The following is a 19,476-nucleotide window of genomic DNA, read 5'->3' on the forward strand; positions in this document are numbered from 1 at the left end:
ACCTCAAGGCATGGTTACTTTGACTCACCATAGCCCAGAAGTTTATCCAAAGAATGTTTACTTGTTGAACCCAAAGCTAAACCTGAATCTAACGCAAAGTTAAACCAGACCCTTAAATTGAACCTCAATTCATCTCACAAAAATTATAGGATTCCTTGATTGAAAATTCAGATTGAGTGAGATGACTAAGTAATTAAAAACAAACTGATAATTAATTCAAATTCAAAATAATTTCAAAATTACTTCAAAACTTAATTTTAAAATTCTTTTAAAAAGTCCTTTAAAAATATTATTCAATTAATTTCAGAATGTTATTCAATTAATTTAAAAGGGTTTAAAAATCTTTAATTCTCAAAATTATGATTGCAAATGTTAACTCCATCTCACGCTCACTCATATGCTAAACATGCTTGTTTATCTAGAATGAGTGAGATGGAAAGATAGAAAATTTTTTTTAACCTCTAATGCTTGGACTCCCGAACTTAAAGAATTTATTAAGGCATTAATTAAGGGGAAGTGATTTTAAATTGGTTTTAAAATTAGTTTTTCGTTAAAATAAAATTTTAACTTGACCTCAAAATTAAAAACTATTTTTTACTTATCTTCAAAAATTCAGGTTATTCTTAACTTAACTTTAAAATTTAAATTATTTATGACCTGGCTTTCAAATTATAACTCTTCTAGAATGTTTTCAAAGCTAAGCTTTTATGTAAAACCTCTTTAAGCTAAATACTTAATCAAGTCTTCTTTAACTAAGCTTAGTTAGATTATACTCTAAACTTAGCTATTTGGCAAGAAGTTTTCTCAAGGCAATCAGTTTTAAGCTGAATATATAGCTAAGTATTTTCAAATTTAGCTAAGTATTTTTTTTAAAGTAAAAAAAAAAAAAAAAAAAAAATTAGCTAAGTGTCTCTCAAAGCAATTGTTTTCAAATGCTAAGTTTTGCTGAAAATGCTAAGTATTTTTCAAAGCATTCTCAAAATTTCATCAAAACAATTTTTTTAAAAACTAAGTCTTTTTAAGGTTAAATACTTAACAAAACTATTATCTTCATAAATTTAGCTAAGTATTTGATAAAAGTATTTTGAATTTAAAAATCTTAGCTAAACTGAGTCTTGATCAAATTTCTTTTGCTAAACTCCCTCTTTAAAAACTAAGAATTTAAAGTGTTGTGATATCACAAACATTTGCTTAGTTACTTGTTAAAGACAAAAATAACCTTATGTTAGCTAAAAGTATCTCTCAAACTAAAGCTTAAGCATACTTGTACTTTAGGGCTCTGATACCTGATCAACACCAATTAGATAATTTAATTGTTGCTTGCACTTAAGGGATCTGATACCTGATCAAAACAAATCTTAACTCATGCTTGGACCTTAGGGCTCTGATACCTTACTAAAACAAAATTTGTAAACTATTAAACACTAAGGTTAACGCTTCTCCTTTACCTTAAGTATCTTTGAAATTCATTTATCTTAAACAGCTTTTCGAAAACTTTTTCAAATTTAAGACTTTCAAGTCTCTTCTATTTAAAAATTTTTTTTCTCTCTGTTAGAAAATTCACTAAGTTAAAAAGAGCTGAATATATCACAAAAAAAAATCTCCTCTAGCAAACTCAATGGTTTAAAGTTCTTTTTTGCACTTAAACTATTTTCCTTAGATAAATTCTCTTTCAAAAATGTTGCTATTAAAACCAACTCTAAGATGTTGCTTTTCACTTACCTTTATTTGCCCCTTGCCTAAGTTAAGATTTTTAAACAAATTCTGCTAAGTTTTGTCTTGAAAAGTTAAGTTTTTCAAAACTAGCTTATTTTTGATATATGGCAAAGGGGAGAGTAGAAAATTCAAAGAGAACAAAAATCCAAAGGGAGGTTATATTAAGGGGAGTTTGTAATGCCATTTTTTTCTCGTACTTATACCTTACTTAACTTTGAATTTTGATTGCCATAATCAAGGGGAGATTGTTGGTGCGGGAAGCATCAAGCGATCGAACACGAGTTTTGATAATGGATCAAAGTTAAGGTTCGGGTGATCGTGTTGAATAAGTGTTTGTGAAAGTCCTAGCTGCGTTAGGCAAGGGAAAATCTAATGGGAATGGTCCTGGTGGGCGGTAACCCTAGGTGAGGAAAACCCTAAGGGTGGTAATCTTAGGTCTAGGGGGCGGTAACCTAGGTGGAGGAAAACCCTAGAGGCGGAAAAGTCCTAGGGGGCGGTAACCCCAGGTGAAGGAAAATCCTAAGGCGCGTCTTAGGGGGTGGTAACCTAGGTGGAGAAAAACCAGGCGGTAACCCTAGGTTCAGGGTGGTAACCCTAGCGGAAATTCCGTCAGAGGACCGACCGGCATCGTGTAATCTCTCGAGGGAGTAGTGAGGTGCCCGTAAGGGAACAAGCGTCGGGTCGACCTAGGGTTTGTTGAATCGGAATCCGGAAGACTCGAGAAGATCCGATCTTTTTACTATGTTTTATCAGATTAACATTGTCTTCGCGTGGGTATCTCTGACTAACCTTGTTTCTTGAGAGGAACTGCTGAAAAATGGTCCAGGACCAAACTTTATCCGACTTGCTTCGCCACGCCACGTGAGCGTCTGGTCCGTCATTGTGCGGGGATCCAGCGCCGAAGGTCATATAAAAAGAGGATCGAGGGAGCAGCTGAAAGAACAAGACATTCTAAATTTTCTTATGTGAAGTGCTGCCAACGAGACGACCTTGAAGTGCTTGACAACCCGAAGCTCAGACTCTTCGATCTTTTGTTGTCGGTATTAGTTTACTTATTGCATTAATTGTAATTCAAATTGTAATCTTTCCGATATTATAGTTGTTGCCCACCGAAAGCGGTCAAGGACCGCGGGCCTTCGAGTAGGAGTCGTCATAGGCTCCGAACGAAGTAAAAACATCTGCGTCTGTTGTGTTTGCTTTTACTTTCCGCTGCGTTTCTACTCTGTGTTTTAAAATTGTTAAAATAGCCACGAGCGCTATTCACCTCCCCTCTAGCGCTTTCGATCCATCAGTGGGTATCATATGCTTCACGAATAGAGTGACAATCACTTCAATGTGCTTGGTGCGCTCGAGAAATACGATTAACAGCAATTTGACTAGCACTAGTGTTATTCGCATGCAGCAGAGTGAGCTCAATTTGGGGAAACCCAAGCTCACCCAACTGTCTTCGAAGCCAAACTATTTCAGAACATGCAGAGGACATAACATGATACTCCAACTATATGGAAGACTTAGACACCCGATCTTGCTTCTTACTTTTCCAAGCAATGAGAGAGGTACCAAGAATCATGCACCAACCTATAACTGAATGTCAAGTATCAGAACTAGCTCAATTAACATCACTATATGCAATCAAACAAATAGGAGAACCCACGTAAAAGAAAAGACCTCGGGCAAAAGTGCCTTGCAAATAGCAAACAATGCGTCAAACAATGGCCATGTGGAGGTGCCTAGGCACCAATATAAATTGACTAACTTGTTAAACAATAAAGGAAATATCAAGCTGAGTGATAGTCAGATAGTTCAAGCTCTCCACCAGTTGTCTATATAAAAAGGATCAGAGAGAAAATCACCCTCATCACAACGATATTTAACATTCGCTTCTAAAGGGGCATTAACAGAATGACCATCTTGCAAACCAACCAAAGCAACTATCTCTTGGAGGTATTTATACTGGTGTTAGAAAATTCCAGCTGAGTTAGAATATACCTCAAGGCCTAAAAAATAGTGTAAAAGACCCAAGTCCTTCATATGAAAAGAACTTGAAGATGCTCGTGTAATAATAATAATATCAACATATATCAAAAGCAAGACGATTCCATTAGTAGTTTTGCAAATAAACAAAGAGGAATCATATTGGCTTTAGACAAAGGAGAAACTAATAAGCGTAGAGAGGAACTTATCAAACCAAGTACGTGGAGCCTGCTTTAAATCATAGAGTGAACGTTTCAACTTACAAACATCATAAGAGGGTGTAGAAAATAACCCTCGTAGTGGAGTTATATAAATCTCTTAAGATCTCCGTGCAAAAAAGCATTTTTAACATCCATTTGTCGTAATGACCAACCCTTGGAAGTAGCAATAGCTAGAACAAGTTGCATTATCATCATCTTGGCTACATGAGCAAATGTCTCCTCATAATCTACTCCATACTCCTATCGATTACCAAGTGCCACCAACCTTGTGTTATATCTGTCAAGTGAGTCATCAGACTGCAGCTTAATAAAATATACTCATTTACAACCAATGGGCTTAACACTAGTAGGACAAGCAACAATATCCCAAGTGTGATTCTCTTGAAGATCTTAAAGTTCTTCTTGTATACCTTTTACCCAATATGCATGTTTAGTTGCTTGAGAATAAGAGGTAGGAACTATAGTCAGCTAAAGTGGCAGAGAAACCATATATATCAGGAGAATGACGGATGCGAGAGGATTTTCAAAGAGTCACTGGAGATCAGGGCCGGGAAGAATTTGTGACGATAGGGGTTGTCATCGTTGATAGACAATTCTAGGTTTAAAATGCTCAATTGGTGAAGTGATATTATCAAAGCTAGGAAGAATATTTCTGGAAGGAGAAACATGTTGTGGAAAATAGTACTCATGTTTAAAGAAAATCACATTTCTGAAATATGCAAATGATTAGCAATGGCATCATAACACAAAAACCCCTTTTGAGCATTGTTGTAACCCATAAAAGCACACTGTATGAATAAAGTTGTAAAGCTTGTGATGCTCATGAGAAGGCAAGTGAACAAAGCAAACACATCCAAATGTGTATAGCATGTGAGAATTATGATGCATACCGAAAAGATGATAGTAAGGAGAATCAAAATTCAATTCTTGAGAAGGTAGACTATTAATCAAATAAACAGCGGTGGACAAAGCTTCCACCTAAAATTTAGGCAGAACTGAAGACTCTAAGAGTAATGTGCGAACCATATTCAACAAGTAACAGTGTTTATGTTCAGGCACCTCATTTAAATTTGGAGTATAAGGACATGATCGTTGAGATATAATACCTTTCTGTTACAAAAGGGCTTGAAAGTCATGTGATAAATATTCATCACCATTATCAGACCGTACAGCTTAATACAAGTGGAGAATTGTGTCTCAATATCAGTATTGTAAAAGGCAGTAGGCGGTGGTGGAGTGGTCAGTGACCGCCTACCGCCTAGTTGGTTGAATTTTTTTTAGGATTCCTACAATAAAAAAGATAATCTAACAAGATAATTAGTAAAAAATCATCACCATATTGATAATAAAAAAGTAATATCACTACTTATACCAAAAATCTAAGTTAAACATTTAATGTTTCAATTCAACATGACAATAAGTCAACAAGGACTAGACTAAACATAATTAATCTTCTAAATCATCTACATATGCACCTTCAACTACATCCATAATCCTCTCATCATTAGATTCAAAATCAGCATCTTCTTCAATCTCCTCCTCCGATGCATCTAAAGCCTCATTAAGTTCTCTAATGGGGATGTTCCTTGCGCTCCTCCTTGGTTGTAGCATTTCATCCGCGCCCGAGGCCTCCGCCATCATTCTCCAAGTAAGTCCCGAACCCCGCTCGACCTCATCTTCATCACCACCATCAACAAGCCAATCTTTAGCTTCACTAGCTTGAGAGGATAAAAGCAAATCTCCACCCATTTCTCTTTCTCTTTTTCTTCATAAGATTGGCGTTGAATTTGACATATACAAGCTCATTCAATCTTAATGTCTCGAGCCTTTTCCTCTTCTTAGTATGTATCTAAACAATTAGAACATTATTAAAAATAATAAAAAGAAAGAATAAATAACATAATTTATGAATTACTACTTAGAGAAAGTCGGAGTTGCATCTATTGAGGGAAAACTCTGAGAGACGTTTAAGATGGTACGGACATGTGTTTTGACGACCAATAAATGCTCCAATTAGGCGATGTGAAACTATGACAAACACACATATCAAACGAGAAAGAGAAAGACCAAAAAAGATTTGGTTAGCAAAAATAGAACAAGATAAAATTTATTTAAATATATATGATAATATTGTAGGAGATAGAGCTCAATAACTTAAAAGGATCTATATAGCCGATTCCAACTAGTGGGATAATGCTTAGTTGTTGTATGAATTACTACTTACCCTTTTAAATTGGCTCCAATTTCTTTCACACCCCGATGAACTATTTGTTAAAGAGAGAAATTGCATTGTCATTTTTTGTAAGTTTGGAGTGTCACCATTATAATTGGACCACTATCCAACTTAAAAAAAGTAAAGAAGCAAATAAATAAATAATAAATCCAAAAATAAGTAAAAGAGACATGTATGCTAGTGAATAGAAATAAAGGAAAGATATGTACCCAAATTAAAGTCATTTTGTATTCAACAAGTAAGCGGCATAATGCAAAGGATTATCAAGTCTACCTTTAGACTTCTCATCAATAATCTTCAAAATAGGGATGATATTTTCTTCTTTTTTGAAAGTCTTTCTAAGCTTTTCTTTAGCTTATTTAAGTGCACCCAATAAAAAGGTCATTAAGGGTTTTTTGTCACCATCAACAACGCGTAAAACTTTCACTAAAGGGTTGAAAACATTCAAAGCCAAAGAAACAAGATTCCAAAAAGAGATACTTATTACCATTGCCTCCGTCGCTTTCCCCTTCACACTACTCCTTAATTTTGTGTAGCTCCACTTCTCAGATGTAAACATAAGTCTTAATTGGTCTTTCTTGCCTTTAAGACTTTCCAATGCAAAAAATGAAGTAGCAAATCTAGTCACCCCGGGTCTCACAATATCCCTCTTCTTGGTATATTTCCTCATAATAGCCAAAGTTCTATGATGTGCATAGATGAATATTGTTAGAGCCTTTGCTTTTTCATGTATTCCGCTAAACTTGAGTAGCTTTCCAATTGCTTCAAGTATGAGGTTGATTGTATGAGTCGCACAAGAGGTCCAAAACATTTGAGGTTGTGTAACCTTCAACACTCTGTAGTTGCCATATTGTTTGTCGTATTATCTGTCACTACTTGAACCACATTTTGAGAGCCAATTTTATTGATGTATTTTTCCACAAACTTAAAGATGTAAGTCCTAGTGTGTGCCTCCATGGTTTCTCCAATAGAAACAAAGAATAAAGTACCTAGTTTGCAATTAACACAAACTCATAATGCTTCTCCTCTTGCGATTTATCCATACATTAGTTATAATTGAATATCCATTTTTCATTCACTCTTCTTCGTGCTTTTTAGAGATAATTTGGTTCTCTCAACTTCATGTTTCAATAGTGGCTCTCTTAGGAGATGACTTGGAGGTTTGTAGCTCGAACTGAATTGACCAACCTCCTCTACAAATTGTCTGAAACCTTGATTGTCGATTGCATGAACAGGAATCCCCATCTCATAAATCCATCTTGTAAGGTATTCATGCATATCATTTGTAAACTTTAACTTTAATGCATCATTTATGTTTGGTTGTCTTGCCTTTGTTGGATCGATTACAGATGTCCATTTATTAATAGGCCCGAGGTGCTTTGACTTTTTTTTACAAGAATCTCCCTCACAATTTTCATCCTTTACATTAACACCTATATTTACTTCCACCCTTTCTCGCTTCTTATTCTTGTTATTTTCAAGATAAGCTCTTCCTCTTTTTTGGTCTTCATTAGATGCTTTAGGACATGCTTCAACTTGTCTTACAATACCTCCAATATGATGTTTCATTTGATAAACTCCTCCCTTGATAAGCCCCTTACATAATTTGCATGTCATCCAATCTCTTTTTTATTTACAATACTGTACCCATAATCCCCCATAATCCTAAACAATATCATTAGACTTCCGCTTCAATTCCACCTTTGGTTATTTCTCATATTCCGCCATTAATCTTCAATAGTAAAAAAAAAGATTAAAAATTAAAAGTTGGCACTCCAATTTAATCTAAATATTAAAAAAATTAAATATATAATAGACTAATAGTTATGCATATGCCACCTGATTAATGCATTTGAGATTTTTGATTTTTTTTTTTAGTTTACGGGTATGCCATTTAGGGTTTTGCCTTTAGAGTTTAGAGGTTGGATTATGACATTAAGCATAAAAACATTTTAAACTAAAAAAATATTTTAGGTGTGGATGGGGTATGCGGTGTAAGTTAGGCTTTAATTAGGTCTATTTAAATTATCTCACTAATAGCTAGACGTTGATTAAAATTATTAATATAAAGTATTTGATTAAATTTGATTAAATCCTAGGTTTAAAAACAAAACAAAACAAAAAAAAAACCCTAGATCACGTTTCTGCCTTGTAAGAGCTTGCGTGATGGACGCTTGTCAGACCAGTCGTGTGTGCACGGACACCTCGCCGGGTTCGGGCGACGTGTCTGGACATGTTGTCGGGCCCGGCAATGCGTCTGAGCCAGTCACCTGGCTTGGGCGATGTGTTCGTGCCCTCGCGATGCTTCCAGCAAGGCGTTCTTTGCGCGAGCTTATAAAGGAAGCACGAAAGCATGGAGAAACTTCAAAATCTAGGCTTTTAAAAACCTTAACTTGATGACGACAGCGACTGGCGACAACTATAAAGTGGCTGCAGGCGGAAGGAGGTGGAGGTGGAAGGCAACGAAGGTTTTTTTTTTAACGTACTTGTTTTACCTTGCCCTTTGAGGCCGCCTTCGACAAAAGTGGGGTGGATGACCTCCGCCTCTAGCCTAGCGCCCGCCTGCAACACCATTTAGAACACTGCTCAATATAAGTCAGAAAATTTTGAAATATAGTGACCACCTTGGCTTTACTGCGTAGAAAATATATCTATGTGAAACAACTATAGTCGTCAATGAACGTCACAAAATATTTATACTGTGTATGGGAAATAACAGGAGTAATGCCCCAAATATCACTATGTATTATCTCAAAGCATGTATTAGCACAATAACCATAAGTAGGAAAAAAGGTAAAACTTTACTTTTCCCCGTTTACAAGTAGTGCAAGCAAGAGGTGATTAGAAGACTGATCGTTCTTACTAAGGAAACCACACTTCATTAAATTAGATAATATCACATTGTTTGGATGGACCAATCATTTATGCCAAACATCAGCCTTATGTGCAACAACAATTGAAGAGGAAAAATTTCTCGGAACAATAAATTGCAACGGAAATAATCTTCCCACTTTATGCCCCCTTGCGATCACCTTCCTCGACACCTGATCTTGTACAAAACAATCACCCTAAGAGAAATGTACATTATAGATGTTATCCACCATTTAACCAACAAAAATTAAACTTGTAGAGAACCCAAGAGAGAGAAATACATTGCAAAAAGAAGATCTTATATCACCAATGGTTGTAATTGGAAGATTACTACCATTGGCAATCTGAATATTTTGTGTGCTAGTACACTGTCGTAGATTATGCAACAAATCAAGTGACCCAATCATATGATTGGATGCTCTAGAGTCAACGAACCATTAAGAAGAAGTAGTCTTACCTTGGCCCTGAAGGATAAGAGTGGAAAAAGCTATGAGAATCATCTGTTGGACTATTTTTGGAGTAAGAACAGACTTAGGGTTGTAAATGAACCAAGTGTTCGTGAACAAGCTTGGTGTTCAACTTGGTAAGAGCTTGTTTATGCGTTCAATATACACAAAATTAATTAAACAAACAAGTTTGAATAGTTCGTTAAACTAAACAAACAAGCTTGAACACATATGTGTTCAGCTCGTTAATGTTCGTGAACAATGTTAATGAACCATATTCATTAATAAAACTTTTTTCAATATGCTAAATAATAAAATAAAATAAATAAATAAGTTTGAATTATCAAACTCAATCACCAATCAAATAACTAAAAGTTTCAAATAATCAAACAAGCTTGAATTGAGAGCTCGATAATATCTAAATGAACCAAGCTCGAACCAAGCTCAAGTCAAGCTTAAATTGAGAACTCGATAACATCTAAACGAACCAAGGTCAAGCTTCAAACAAGCTCAAGCTCATAAAAAATAAACCAAGCTAAGCTTGAACAATTATTTCAAAAGCTTAGTTCATTTTAAGCTCGGCTCGGCTCGGTTAACTTATCAAACAAGCTTGAACACCCCAAAACTTGGCTCGGCTCGTTTACAACCCTAAACAGACTGATTGGTGCTAGTGGTTATGGCTGTAGGAACAACAACTTGAAAGCTTGGGCTTGTCGATTTTCTGGATGTGTAGAACACTCCTTGATAATGTGTCCATGTTGCTTACAATAATTGCAGAATTTCTTACCACAGTTGCGAGCAATATGCCCAAACTCCTTGCAGTTGTAGCACTACACCCTTGAGCAACATAAGCAACATTAATAACTGTAGATTTCTCCTATAATGCACCTATAATAGCTTGTGTAGCCAGTCTTTGTTCGTCATGCAACAATTCACCAAGACATACATCCAAAGAAGGAATCGAATTTCTCTTCAGCAATCCAGCCCGATCAAACTTCAAAATCGGGTCTCAGTTTCATCAAAAAATGATCATGCCTACATCTTTATGAACCACTTGAATACTGGCTAAGGTCTCTTTTGATACCTTTGAATAAATAATAACATAATATTCACTCTAAAGATTAAGAAATCCAGAATAATATTGCTCAATAGAGAGATCGTCTTGATTGAAGTTACTAATCTCCAGCTTTAGTTGAAATTGTCTTGCAGTATTATCTTGATGGTATATTCACTTCAAATAATCGCACATCTCCTTAGCTATACCAAAGGGGTGTAAATTGTTCACCATATGAGCTTCAATTGATCCTAAAAGCTAAGAGATAATTCTAGCACCCTTTGTCTCCCATTGGCTGAGTTCCTTAGCATCTTTAGGAGCCCTAGAAGACGCATCAATGTGACTCCAAAGCTCTTTTCCCTTTAGAAACATTTTGAACTGAAATTCCCATGCTGCATAATTTTTTCCTTTAAATTTGATAGCCATGATCTCGGTATTCTTCTTGAAAAATTCTCATAGTCATTTGAAAAAAAAGTCTGAACAGAAATCTCAATGCAATACTTTCAATCACAAGTTGATTAACTAAAAAACCCCAGAAAGAAGTTGTTGATAAGAAATTAATCAACCGAAAAAAAAAAATAACAAGACAAACTAGAAAACTTTGAAGGACAGAAGCAAACTAACAAAAATCCAAAGATTTAGCTATGAATTTGAGAGGTAGTCCCTAATACCATGCCAAATTTGAGTAAATGGCTGAATGCCTTCCTCTTGAAGATCCTTTCCAATAAATAGGAATTGCTGAACAAACTATTTTGAGCAAGAAAATATATACCGCTAATATACTAATTACAGATAATCTATTTTAGGTATAATATATACACAACAAATAGCATAATTATGGTAAAATAAATTTCATAATTGATAGTTCATAATCTTTGTCATTCTTAATGACAAGATGATTCTCTTTCCATGATTTATTTTTTATTTCGTTTATTAGCTATTGGAGATGAAACATTAAAAAGAGAGGGAAGGAAAGAGGAGAGACACCAATGGACAATAGCGGAAGTTGATGGAGTCAAAGATGGAAAACAAGTTGCGGCCCGACAAGCTAAGAATGGGGATCAAGCTAAGTCCTTAGAATGAAAGGAGCATCCCACTCTAGATTGTCTTGATGATCCGTTAGACATCAATGGAGATCCAGTTAGAAGGGCTGAGGCTAAAAAGATGAAGGAAGCATTTAATGGGCTAATTGAAGGTGTTAAAGCCAAAGTTATAATTGAAGCGGATTTGAAAAAGAGCAAGTCATGTGGCTTAATCTCAAGTCTTAAGTGGGACTCATTTTTTTTTTTTTGTAATGGGGACAATTTTGATATATAGGCCCAATTTCTACCTTTAATTGGGTTGTAATGACTTAAGCCTAAACTAGCTATGTAGTCTACCTAAGCCTTTTCTAAATGGGTTACTTTTTGCCCTTTTAGGGTTTTTAGATCACCCTATAGTTATAAATAAAGGGGGTGACGGTCACGCATGTAACTTTTGCTTACTTTTCAATCAAAAGCATGGTGAGAGTCTCACTTGTTGATTCTCTTTAATTTTGAACTTATCAAGACATTCTCTTATGGCATTCTTAGATTTATCAACCTAAATCCCAAGGTTGTAGTGTCTTCTACCTCCTATACCTCAAATTTGTGCTTCATTAAGCATTGGGTCAAGATTTTTTATCATTCATTAGATTGATTTAGATTTTCTTTGTTTCTTCCTTCAATTTGTTATGGGTTCATAAAGACATTCTTCTCATTGGGCTCACATCAGAAGTGATAAGAAGATTCTATCTCATGGCTTATCCTTCCATTTTGTCTATTCGATTTTGTCTATTGGTTGCTGAGAGGAGATGAAATACTAAAAAGAGAGGAAGGGGAAGAGGCTTGTTGCCAACTTGAGTACTAATAGTTGTAAAGAGGAATAAAGCTCGAAGTCAAAGAAATTGAGATATATCCATTATTCTGTAGCCATTAGTCTTTTAGTTTCAATTTTGGGAATTTAAGTTCAACTCCCAATCATTAAAGAGTGATATTAACTGATATGTGGAGAATCAATTTCAATATTTAGATGTCTTGGGAGTTGAGGGCAGTATTTAATATGAATCTTTGAAACATATAAGATTAATTTTTGTCAGATGTTAGAAAATTAGTATTTTATTACATGCACAATATCTTTTTGTGGTTAGGAATGTATAATCATTATTAAAGATGTTTGTTATATATTTTTTAACTTGTTCTAAATTTAAATATAATTGACTTCGAAATTGCCTACCCCACCTAGTGCGATAAGACTTAGTTGTTGTTATTGACTTCGAAATTGCTATAGGATTATATTCAGAGCGAAATAATTTAAGTGGAAGGGGATACTAGTATAAAACTTATGAGTTGTTCTTAAAATGCTTTATGCTTGAAGTATTCTAAGTGTTGACATGACATAGTATCGAAATTATGCCATTCTAGTTGTAGGCTGAAAGTCAAGCATGAAACAATACTTCTAAACTAATGCCATTCTAGTTGTAGGCTGAAAGTCAAGCATGAAACAATACTTCTAAACTTTGTATGAAACAATCACCCCTCAAATGATACTCGAATTATCATCACTCTAATGATACTAATATTATGGTGCTTCGTGTTATGTACGTGCCACACACAGATACCTTATCTAGTATTTTTGACTTAATTTTTTTTTTTTTTTTTAACTTTTTCCTATCATTTGCACAATCATGACCAGTTGATCTTCAAGGATGCATGCATAATCTTATATATTTTACTTTCTTGTATTGTGTATTTTTTTCAGCCACCAGTTTGATTGATAGCAGAACTCGGAAGCTTCTAGATGATAATATAAAAATTCTTCAACAGATTGCTGCTAATCTTAATTATAATGAGGTACATATGATATATCTCTTTTGCCACGTCTGTTATATCCAAAAATTTCCATAATACAACAGACAAAAATATACGGTACGAATTCATTCCCAAAAGAATGAGGTACAGATAGATGTGTTTTCTAAATCTTGTTTTTTCTTAATGAAGAGATCTGACAATATGTATAATTTCCCCTCTAAAGAGTCCTTATTACTTGTTATCACCATTGTGCCCAATTTGAATGTTAGAATGTTAGTTGAGAAGTACACATGTTAATTAAAATTTGTGGAATCCCAATTAACTAGGGATAGTAAACTCTGATATCTATATAATATATTCAATTCAATTCCCATGCCATGAGATTTGTTATACTAATGGCTAGGTTATGCTATTTGTGAGTTCTGCATGAAAGAATTGTAATTAGTCTAATGGCTAGGTTATGCGATGCGCTAATTGGAATTAGTGATATAACTTATCCTTTCAGTTAATATGGAGCAGTTCCTAACAAACTAGTTGTATTTGTTTATCTTTGGGCCCTGTCTCTATTTATGTTGGACCTGTGACAAGTATTGGACATAAATATGAATTTAGGTGTCTAACAATAACGTTTCTAAAATGTTTTTAAAGATTTCTAAATTTCTCAGTATTACTTTGGTATTGCCTTAGAGTTGGGTGATTAGCCAATCCCTATTTGTTGAGACTTGGAACTCAGTCTTTGTTGCAATTCTAGACCAAAGAGGTATAGATTTAATTGTGAGAGTACATCATTTCATACATATATCTTGTTACCCCCAAAAAAGAAAATATCAGCATAATATTTTTTTATGTGAAATTTAATTTTTTTCATGCATTCTGCATCTTATATTGCACATGAAGAATGCACTAAAAAAGAAACCATATAACATACATCACCTGTTGTTAATGCGATGTTGTAAAGAACATCCAACTATTCGCAATAGGATTGTATCATTTGTCTAGAATTAGATGCATTATTGTCAAATTATGTAGATACTTCAAAAGATAGCTAGCTTGATATTATTTTTCTCTCTAGGCTTTATGCTCTGTCATGTTTGTGCAAAATTATAGATGACTCTGTGTTTTTACCTGCCTTTGCTTTTTGTCTGCAGATGCATAATAACAATGATCTTTTTTGTCGCTCTAAACAGAACTTAGCTGCTATCTTGAATAGGTATTTTACAGTTGAAGAGTTCATAGAATTGCCCATCTAATAGTAATTTATAAATGAGAGTTTTTTTCCTATCTTAATCCAGATGAATACTTTTTTTTCCACAGAATGAATGGAATGGCTGGTATTATGAGTCAGATGCCTCCGCTACCTGTGAATATCGATGACAATCTTATGTCGTTATTACCTTGTATTACTCATGTAAGTGTTCTATTATTCTCTTTTTCATCTCCGGTCTCTATTTTGTTGCTGATATTGTATAATACTTTATTAGATATGCATTGGCCCGGAGTTTTCTTGTTATTTTTTGCTTTTTAGGCTCAACATTTACTGCATATTTTTGGTCTATTGAGGTAGTTGTGGGAATATAATAAAGGGCAGTCCAATACATGAAGCTCTCGCCAATGCAGGGTTCGAGGAAAGATCTATTGTACGTAACCTTCCCTTGCATTGCATTACAAGAGGTCCAGGGTTTGAAGTGCCGAGCCGTGCCGCTCGAAACCGCCGGAATTTATCGCTCCGATGACTAAGCGAAATCGGCACAACAGGCGAACAAATTTCACCCTCGTCATCTGCCCGCGATCGACGCCGGAAGCATCGCATGACGCCTCTGTCGCCAGTAGAAGTGTTGCGCGAGCACTGATCGCGAGATTGCGGTGTAGCATACTGTTGCAAAAGAAAAAAGATTTAATTAATTAAACAATTCCTATTTTGAATAGACTTTTATAAACCCTAATTAAATTATCCTTATAAAATATATAAAAATATATTAAATTTAAAAAATTAAAAAATTATTAATTGATATTATAAAAAATTCTTTTTTTTACCGTTTTAAATTTATTTAAAAATACTATTTTTTTAAAAAAAAATCTAATAAATCATATTTATATTCTAATAATTTATTATTATTATTTTATATTTTTTTGTTGTTTAATTGATATTTTGATTTTTTTTACTATTTTAAATATATAAGATTTAAACTAATAATTAATTAAATGAATAAACAATTAATTTATATAATTATGATGTATCAATTTTAATTCGAGTAATTAATACATCTTTAAAGAAAATTATATTTAATTATTTTTTCTAACCATATTAAGTTGTTTAAACTTATATAAAATCAATATACAATTTATTTTAAAATTATACACAATAAATATATTTATCTAATAATTACTATATATAAATAAAAAAAATACCGAAACTGTATTGGCACGACACGATAATACTGAAACCGTATCATTCCGGTCTAGGACCGAAACCTCGGCACTAATCGAAATTTTAAATTTTACCAGAGGTTATTTCCATGACTCAAACCCATGACCTCCACATCAGCAACTTTACCAGGTGAGCTATCTTGAGCCTACTCATGGCTTGATCTATCAAGTTTTGGTCAAGTACCTATACCACCTAATGGCTTAAACCATTGTTCCCATTTCCTTGACAACATAGTTTGTGACACTATTTCTTATTCAGCTACCTCCCCTACTCAAGAAGGCACATCAACAGAAAATATTGCCAGCTAAGTGGGATAGGAGTCCACTCTAGTCCATCACCTCAAAAGGATCACTTACATGAGTGCTGCACTTCTTAGAGTCCATGTCAGAGCGATCACTAGAGTGATTCCATGATAGCAATCCATCAAATTGTTTGGAAACTTTGTTTTCTTTGCTGATTCATTTCAATGAAAATTTACATGTTTAAGCTAAGTTACTTACAGGAACACATTGAAGGAACAACCAAATAAAGGTTAAGAGTAGATGCTAAATCTAGAATTTTTGGCAATGGAAATTAGTATTTGGTGAGCTGAGTTTTATCATTATAGGTCATAAGACAACTGGCTATACTAGGATTGTGTGTGGCATCTACGGAGACACATTGCCCTTACCTACTGGAGTCACTTTAAGTAGGTTTGCTTCTCTCTGCTGGGCTATGTATAACAATGGTGGCCTCTGCCCTTCAATGAGCCCAGACATATATTAAACTTGGTGAGCAGGTTATGAATGGCATGTCTAAGGGTAAGTTGAATTTCAGGTGATTGGCTGCTTCAAAAGAGTTGTAATCCTAATGGCTGATTAGGCTGAAGTTGACAACTTGGAAGTCCCATGTGAATCATATTGAAGCATGACTAGGAATGTTAAGATGAATTTAATAAACTGGGTTGATAATATTCTTATCTACTTGGCATAGCCTTTACATCCTAAAAGATATAAACTGTAGATCTCAAAATTTAATAGCATGTTTAATACTCATGGAGCATGTTGATCATGATCCATTACAAAATGAAGGTTCATGTTGCATCTTGACAAACAAATACAAAACAGTGTTATATTTTTTTATCATTTGGAATTGAAATAAAATATGCGGAATGCTTCTGATAATAATATAGTTTTTCCTTTGTAATATAGTTTCACCTTTTATAAGTAATTTGATTAAATTTAATTAATGGAGTTTAGTTGCAATGTCTGATTTTACTTTAGACGGACTTCAATTCAACTCCATTCATATGGAATCGATAGAATTGCCATGTCTCTTTAAGTTGCATACATTATAAGTTGTCTTTCACCCGAAGCATAGCACTATGCAATTGACATTGTACCTTGTAAGGTTCTGATAACTATTGATTGGACCTTAGACTGTGGGTCACAATACAATATTTTGGATGAAGGACAGTGTCACAATTTGGCTCACTTTTCAGTCCATGCTAATAAGAAGGATTGGAGGACACCCTCACATAAGTGGTATATTTGGTTTCATTTACCCCTTGCCACATGACAAAGACGCCACTCCTACTAACCAATTATTGCAACTGGTGCATGAAATGGAACTTGCTATTTACATGACCTTTAACTAATTGGGGTTTCTTTTATTTGGATGATTTGCCCTCTACAATAAATGGCTTGGGCAGTTAGGTAAAACAAGTTTGGTCGGTAATTGAGATCGACTTATTTTTGCAATGTCCATGCTGAGAGTTATGTGACAGATTCTCCCTTTCATATAGAGATAGAGAGAGTTTAATTGCTGCCAAGATAATTTTGGAATGATTGCAATAGAATCAAGTTTCTACAACTGACTTTGAAACTGGATTTGGTATTTGTAGCTACACAAAATGTCAACAAGACTGGTAATAATAAAGTTATATACAACTATTCATCATTCTTTTTCTTTCTTGTCTGTTGTCTGTAACTGTTTGCTACTTCAGAATCTCAAAAATTGGAACTTTACAACCTACCAAGTTTCATGAATCTTTGTGGTTTGTCTTGGTCAGCCATCTAGAGTTGCTTTAGGCTACTAACACTAGGAATGTAGATTTGTTTTGTCCCTATTTTCCATCTCGACTGCACTCGGTGCTTATTTCTTCCCTTATTTTTGGTATTGTTAGGAACAGAGAACTATCAACAGCCACTTTAAGGAAGAGGCAATAAGATGGTAACCTGGTGCCACTTTTTGATCCATCATGTTTCTTCGAGCGCACAATTTTCTTACATCAAATGCAAGATAGATGTTTCAGTAGTCTGCTTTTCAAGTGTACATGCATTGACGTCGACAAGAGAAAAATGATTGCATGGCAGAATCAGAGGTTTCTTAGGAGCTTGGCAATAAGTTCACGTACTAATAGCCTGCCTCGTGCAAACAAGAGCTTCTCATAGTAGAGCTCGTATGTATAAATGATGAACCAGATTATTTTGCTTCACTACCTTGTTCATTTATATTTTGTAACAAGTATAATTATTTCTGGAGAACACATCAGCTATTTGTATTGATCAAGCGTATAGAAATGCTATTTATCTCCAGAGAATAAAGCCAGTTTGTCATGTTTGCACTTGGAATACACAATTTCAAGGAAGTTTTTTTTTTTTTTTTTTTTGTATAACTTCATTTTTATTTTTATTTTATTTTAAGTGGATTTGAGTCGGCATTGGAGACTGGAGGCTTTGGTCCTGATTAGTGGTGGGTTCGGCGCTTGTAGTGCCTTGTGGGGAATGATGAGGGTAGAGTGTTGGAGTGGGCAGGGCAGTGAAGAGGGATGATAGAGACAATGGCAGGCTTCGGCAATAAGTGCAGCAGGGTGGTAGAGCGAAACACATGAAGAAGAGAGGTTGTAGAAAAGGGGCAAGGAAAGGAATTTAACTTGTAGTTCACGAAGGGAAATAGAAAATGTTTTTTTTTTCCTTATGTTTTTTCTTTTTACTTTTTCAATCCAGATAATATCTTCTGTCCAGAAATCAAATAGTGCGATGCAACCTTTTTCACATGATTTCTCAATAGTATGAAACCAATAATTGTTTTTTGTTTTTTGTCTGTAATGTTTATTTATATTTTCAAAGATATATGAGATAGTTTTTGGCACATGTATTCTCATGAGAAAAATATTTCTTGCATATGTTAGGTATTTGAAAATATTTTCAAGTTAAAATAATATGGTGATTCAATGCAAAAATATTTTATTGCTATGGTTGGCAAGGGGAATGGAATGATTAATTACTCGTATGTTATCTTGTTTCGATTGTTCATATGATTTTAAAGTGGCCACATGAAGAATTTTACGTAGAAATATTCTATTGTAATCTAGGTGATTCTCATGATGCAATTCACTTGCAATTCTTTCTCAATAACACTATACTATCTTCGGCAAATTACCTAATCGTGTAGAAAAATTTTAAAATACTTAAATTATGCACGTTAGTTTTAAAATTACTAAATCAAGTACTCAATACTCATTTTACCTTCCGCTCATTTGCCAATGGAAATTTTTTTAACAATTAAAAAATGATCAAAAATTTATTGTTCTTAGTATAATGTGACAAATTGATATTTGAGAATATGCATATAACATGTCATTCTGAGTTCTTTAGGTTCATTAGTCAATTTTGATTAAAATTTACTTATAGACCTAAAGAACTTGAAATAATATGAAATTAA

General features: G+C 34.2%; 1 protein-coding gene across 4 annotated transcripts in view; it reads left to right on the forward strand.

The window, feature by feature from the left end:
- The window catches only part of LOC122038468, a 38,036-nt gene extending 19,651 nt beyond the window's left edge, over positions 1–18,385 (forward strand). For all 4 annotated transcript variants that reach the window (XM_042598236.1, XM_042598238.1, XM_042598240.1 and 1 more), the window contains 4 exons: positions 13,294–13,385; positions 14,492–14,553; positions 14,658–14,751; positions 17,936–18,385. In XM_042598236.1, coding sequence (XP_042454170.1) covers positions 13,294–13,385; positions 14,492–14,553; positions 14,658–14,751; positions 17,936–17,986 — 299 coding nt within the window. In that variant the 3' untranslated portion in view covers positions 17,987–18,385. The remainder of the gene's footprint in view (positions 1–13,293; positions 13,386–14,491; positions 14,554–14,657; positions 14,752–17,935) is intronic.
- The last annotated feature ends 1,091 nt before the right edge of the window (positions 18,386–19,476 follow it).

The sequence above is a fragment of the Zingiber officinale genome, chromosome 1A (assembly GCF_018446385.1).
Source record: "Zingiber officinale cultivar Zhangliang chromosome 1A, Zo_v1.1, whole genome shotgun sequence".
Taxonomy (NCBI): domain Eukaryota; kingdom Viridiplantae; phylum Streptophyta; class Magnoliopsida; order Zingiberales; family Zingiberaceae; genus Zingiber; species Zingiber officinale.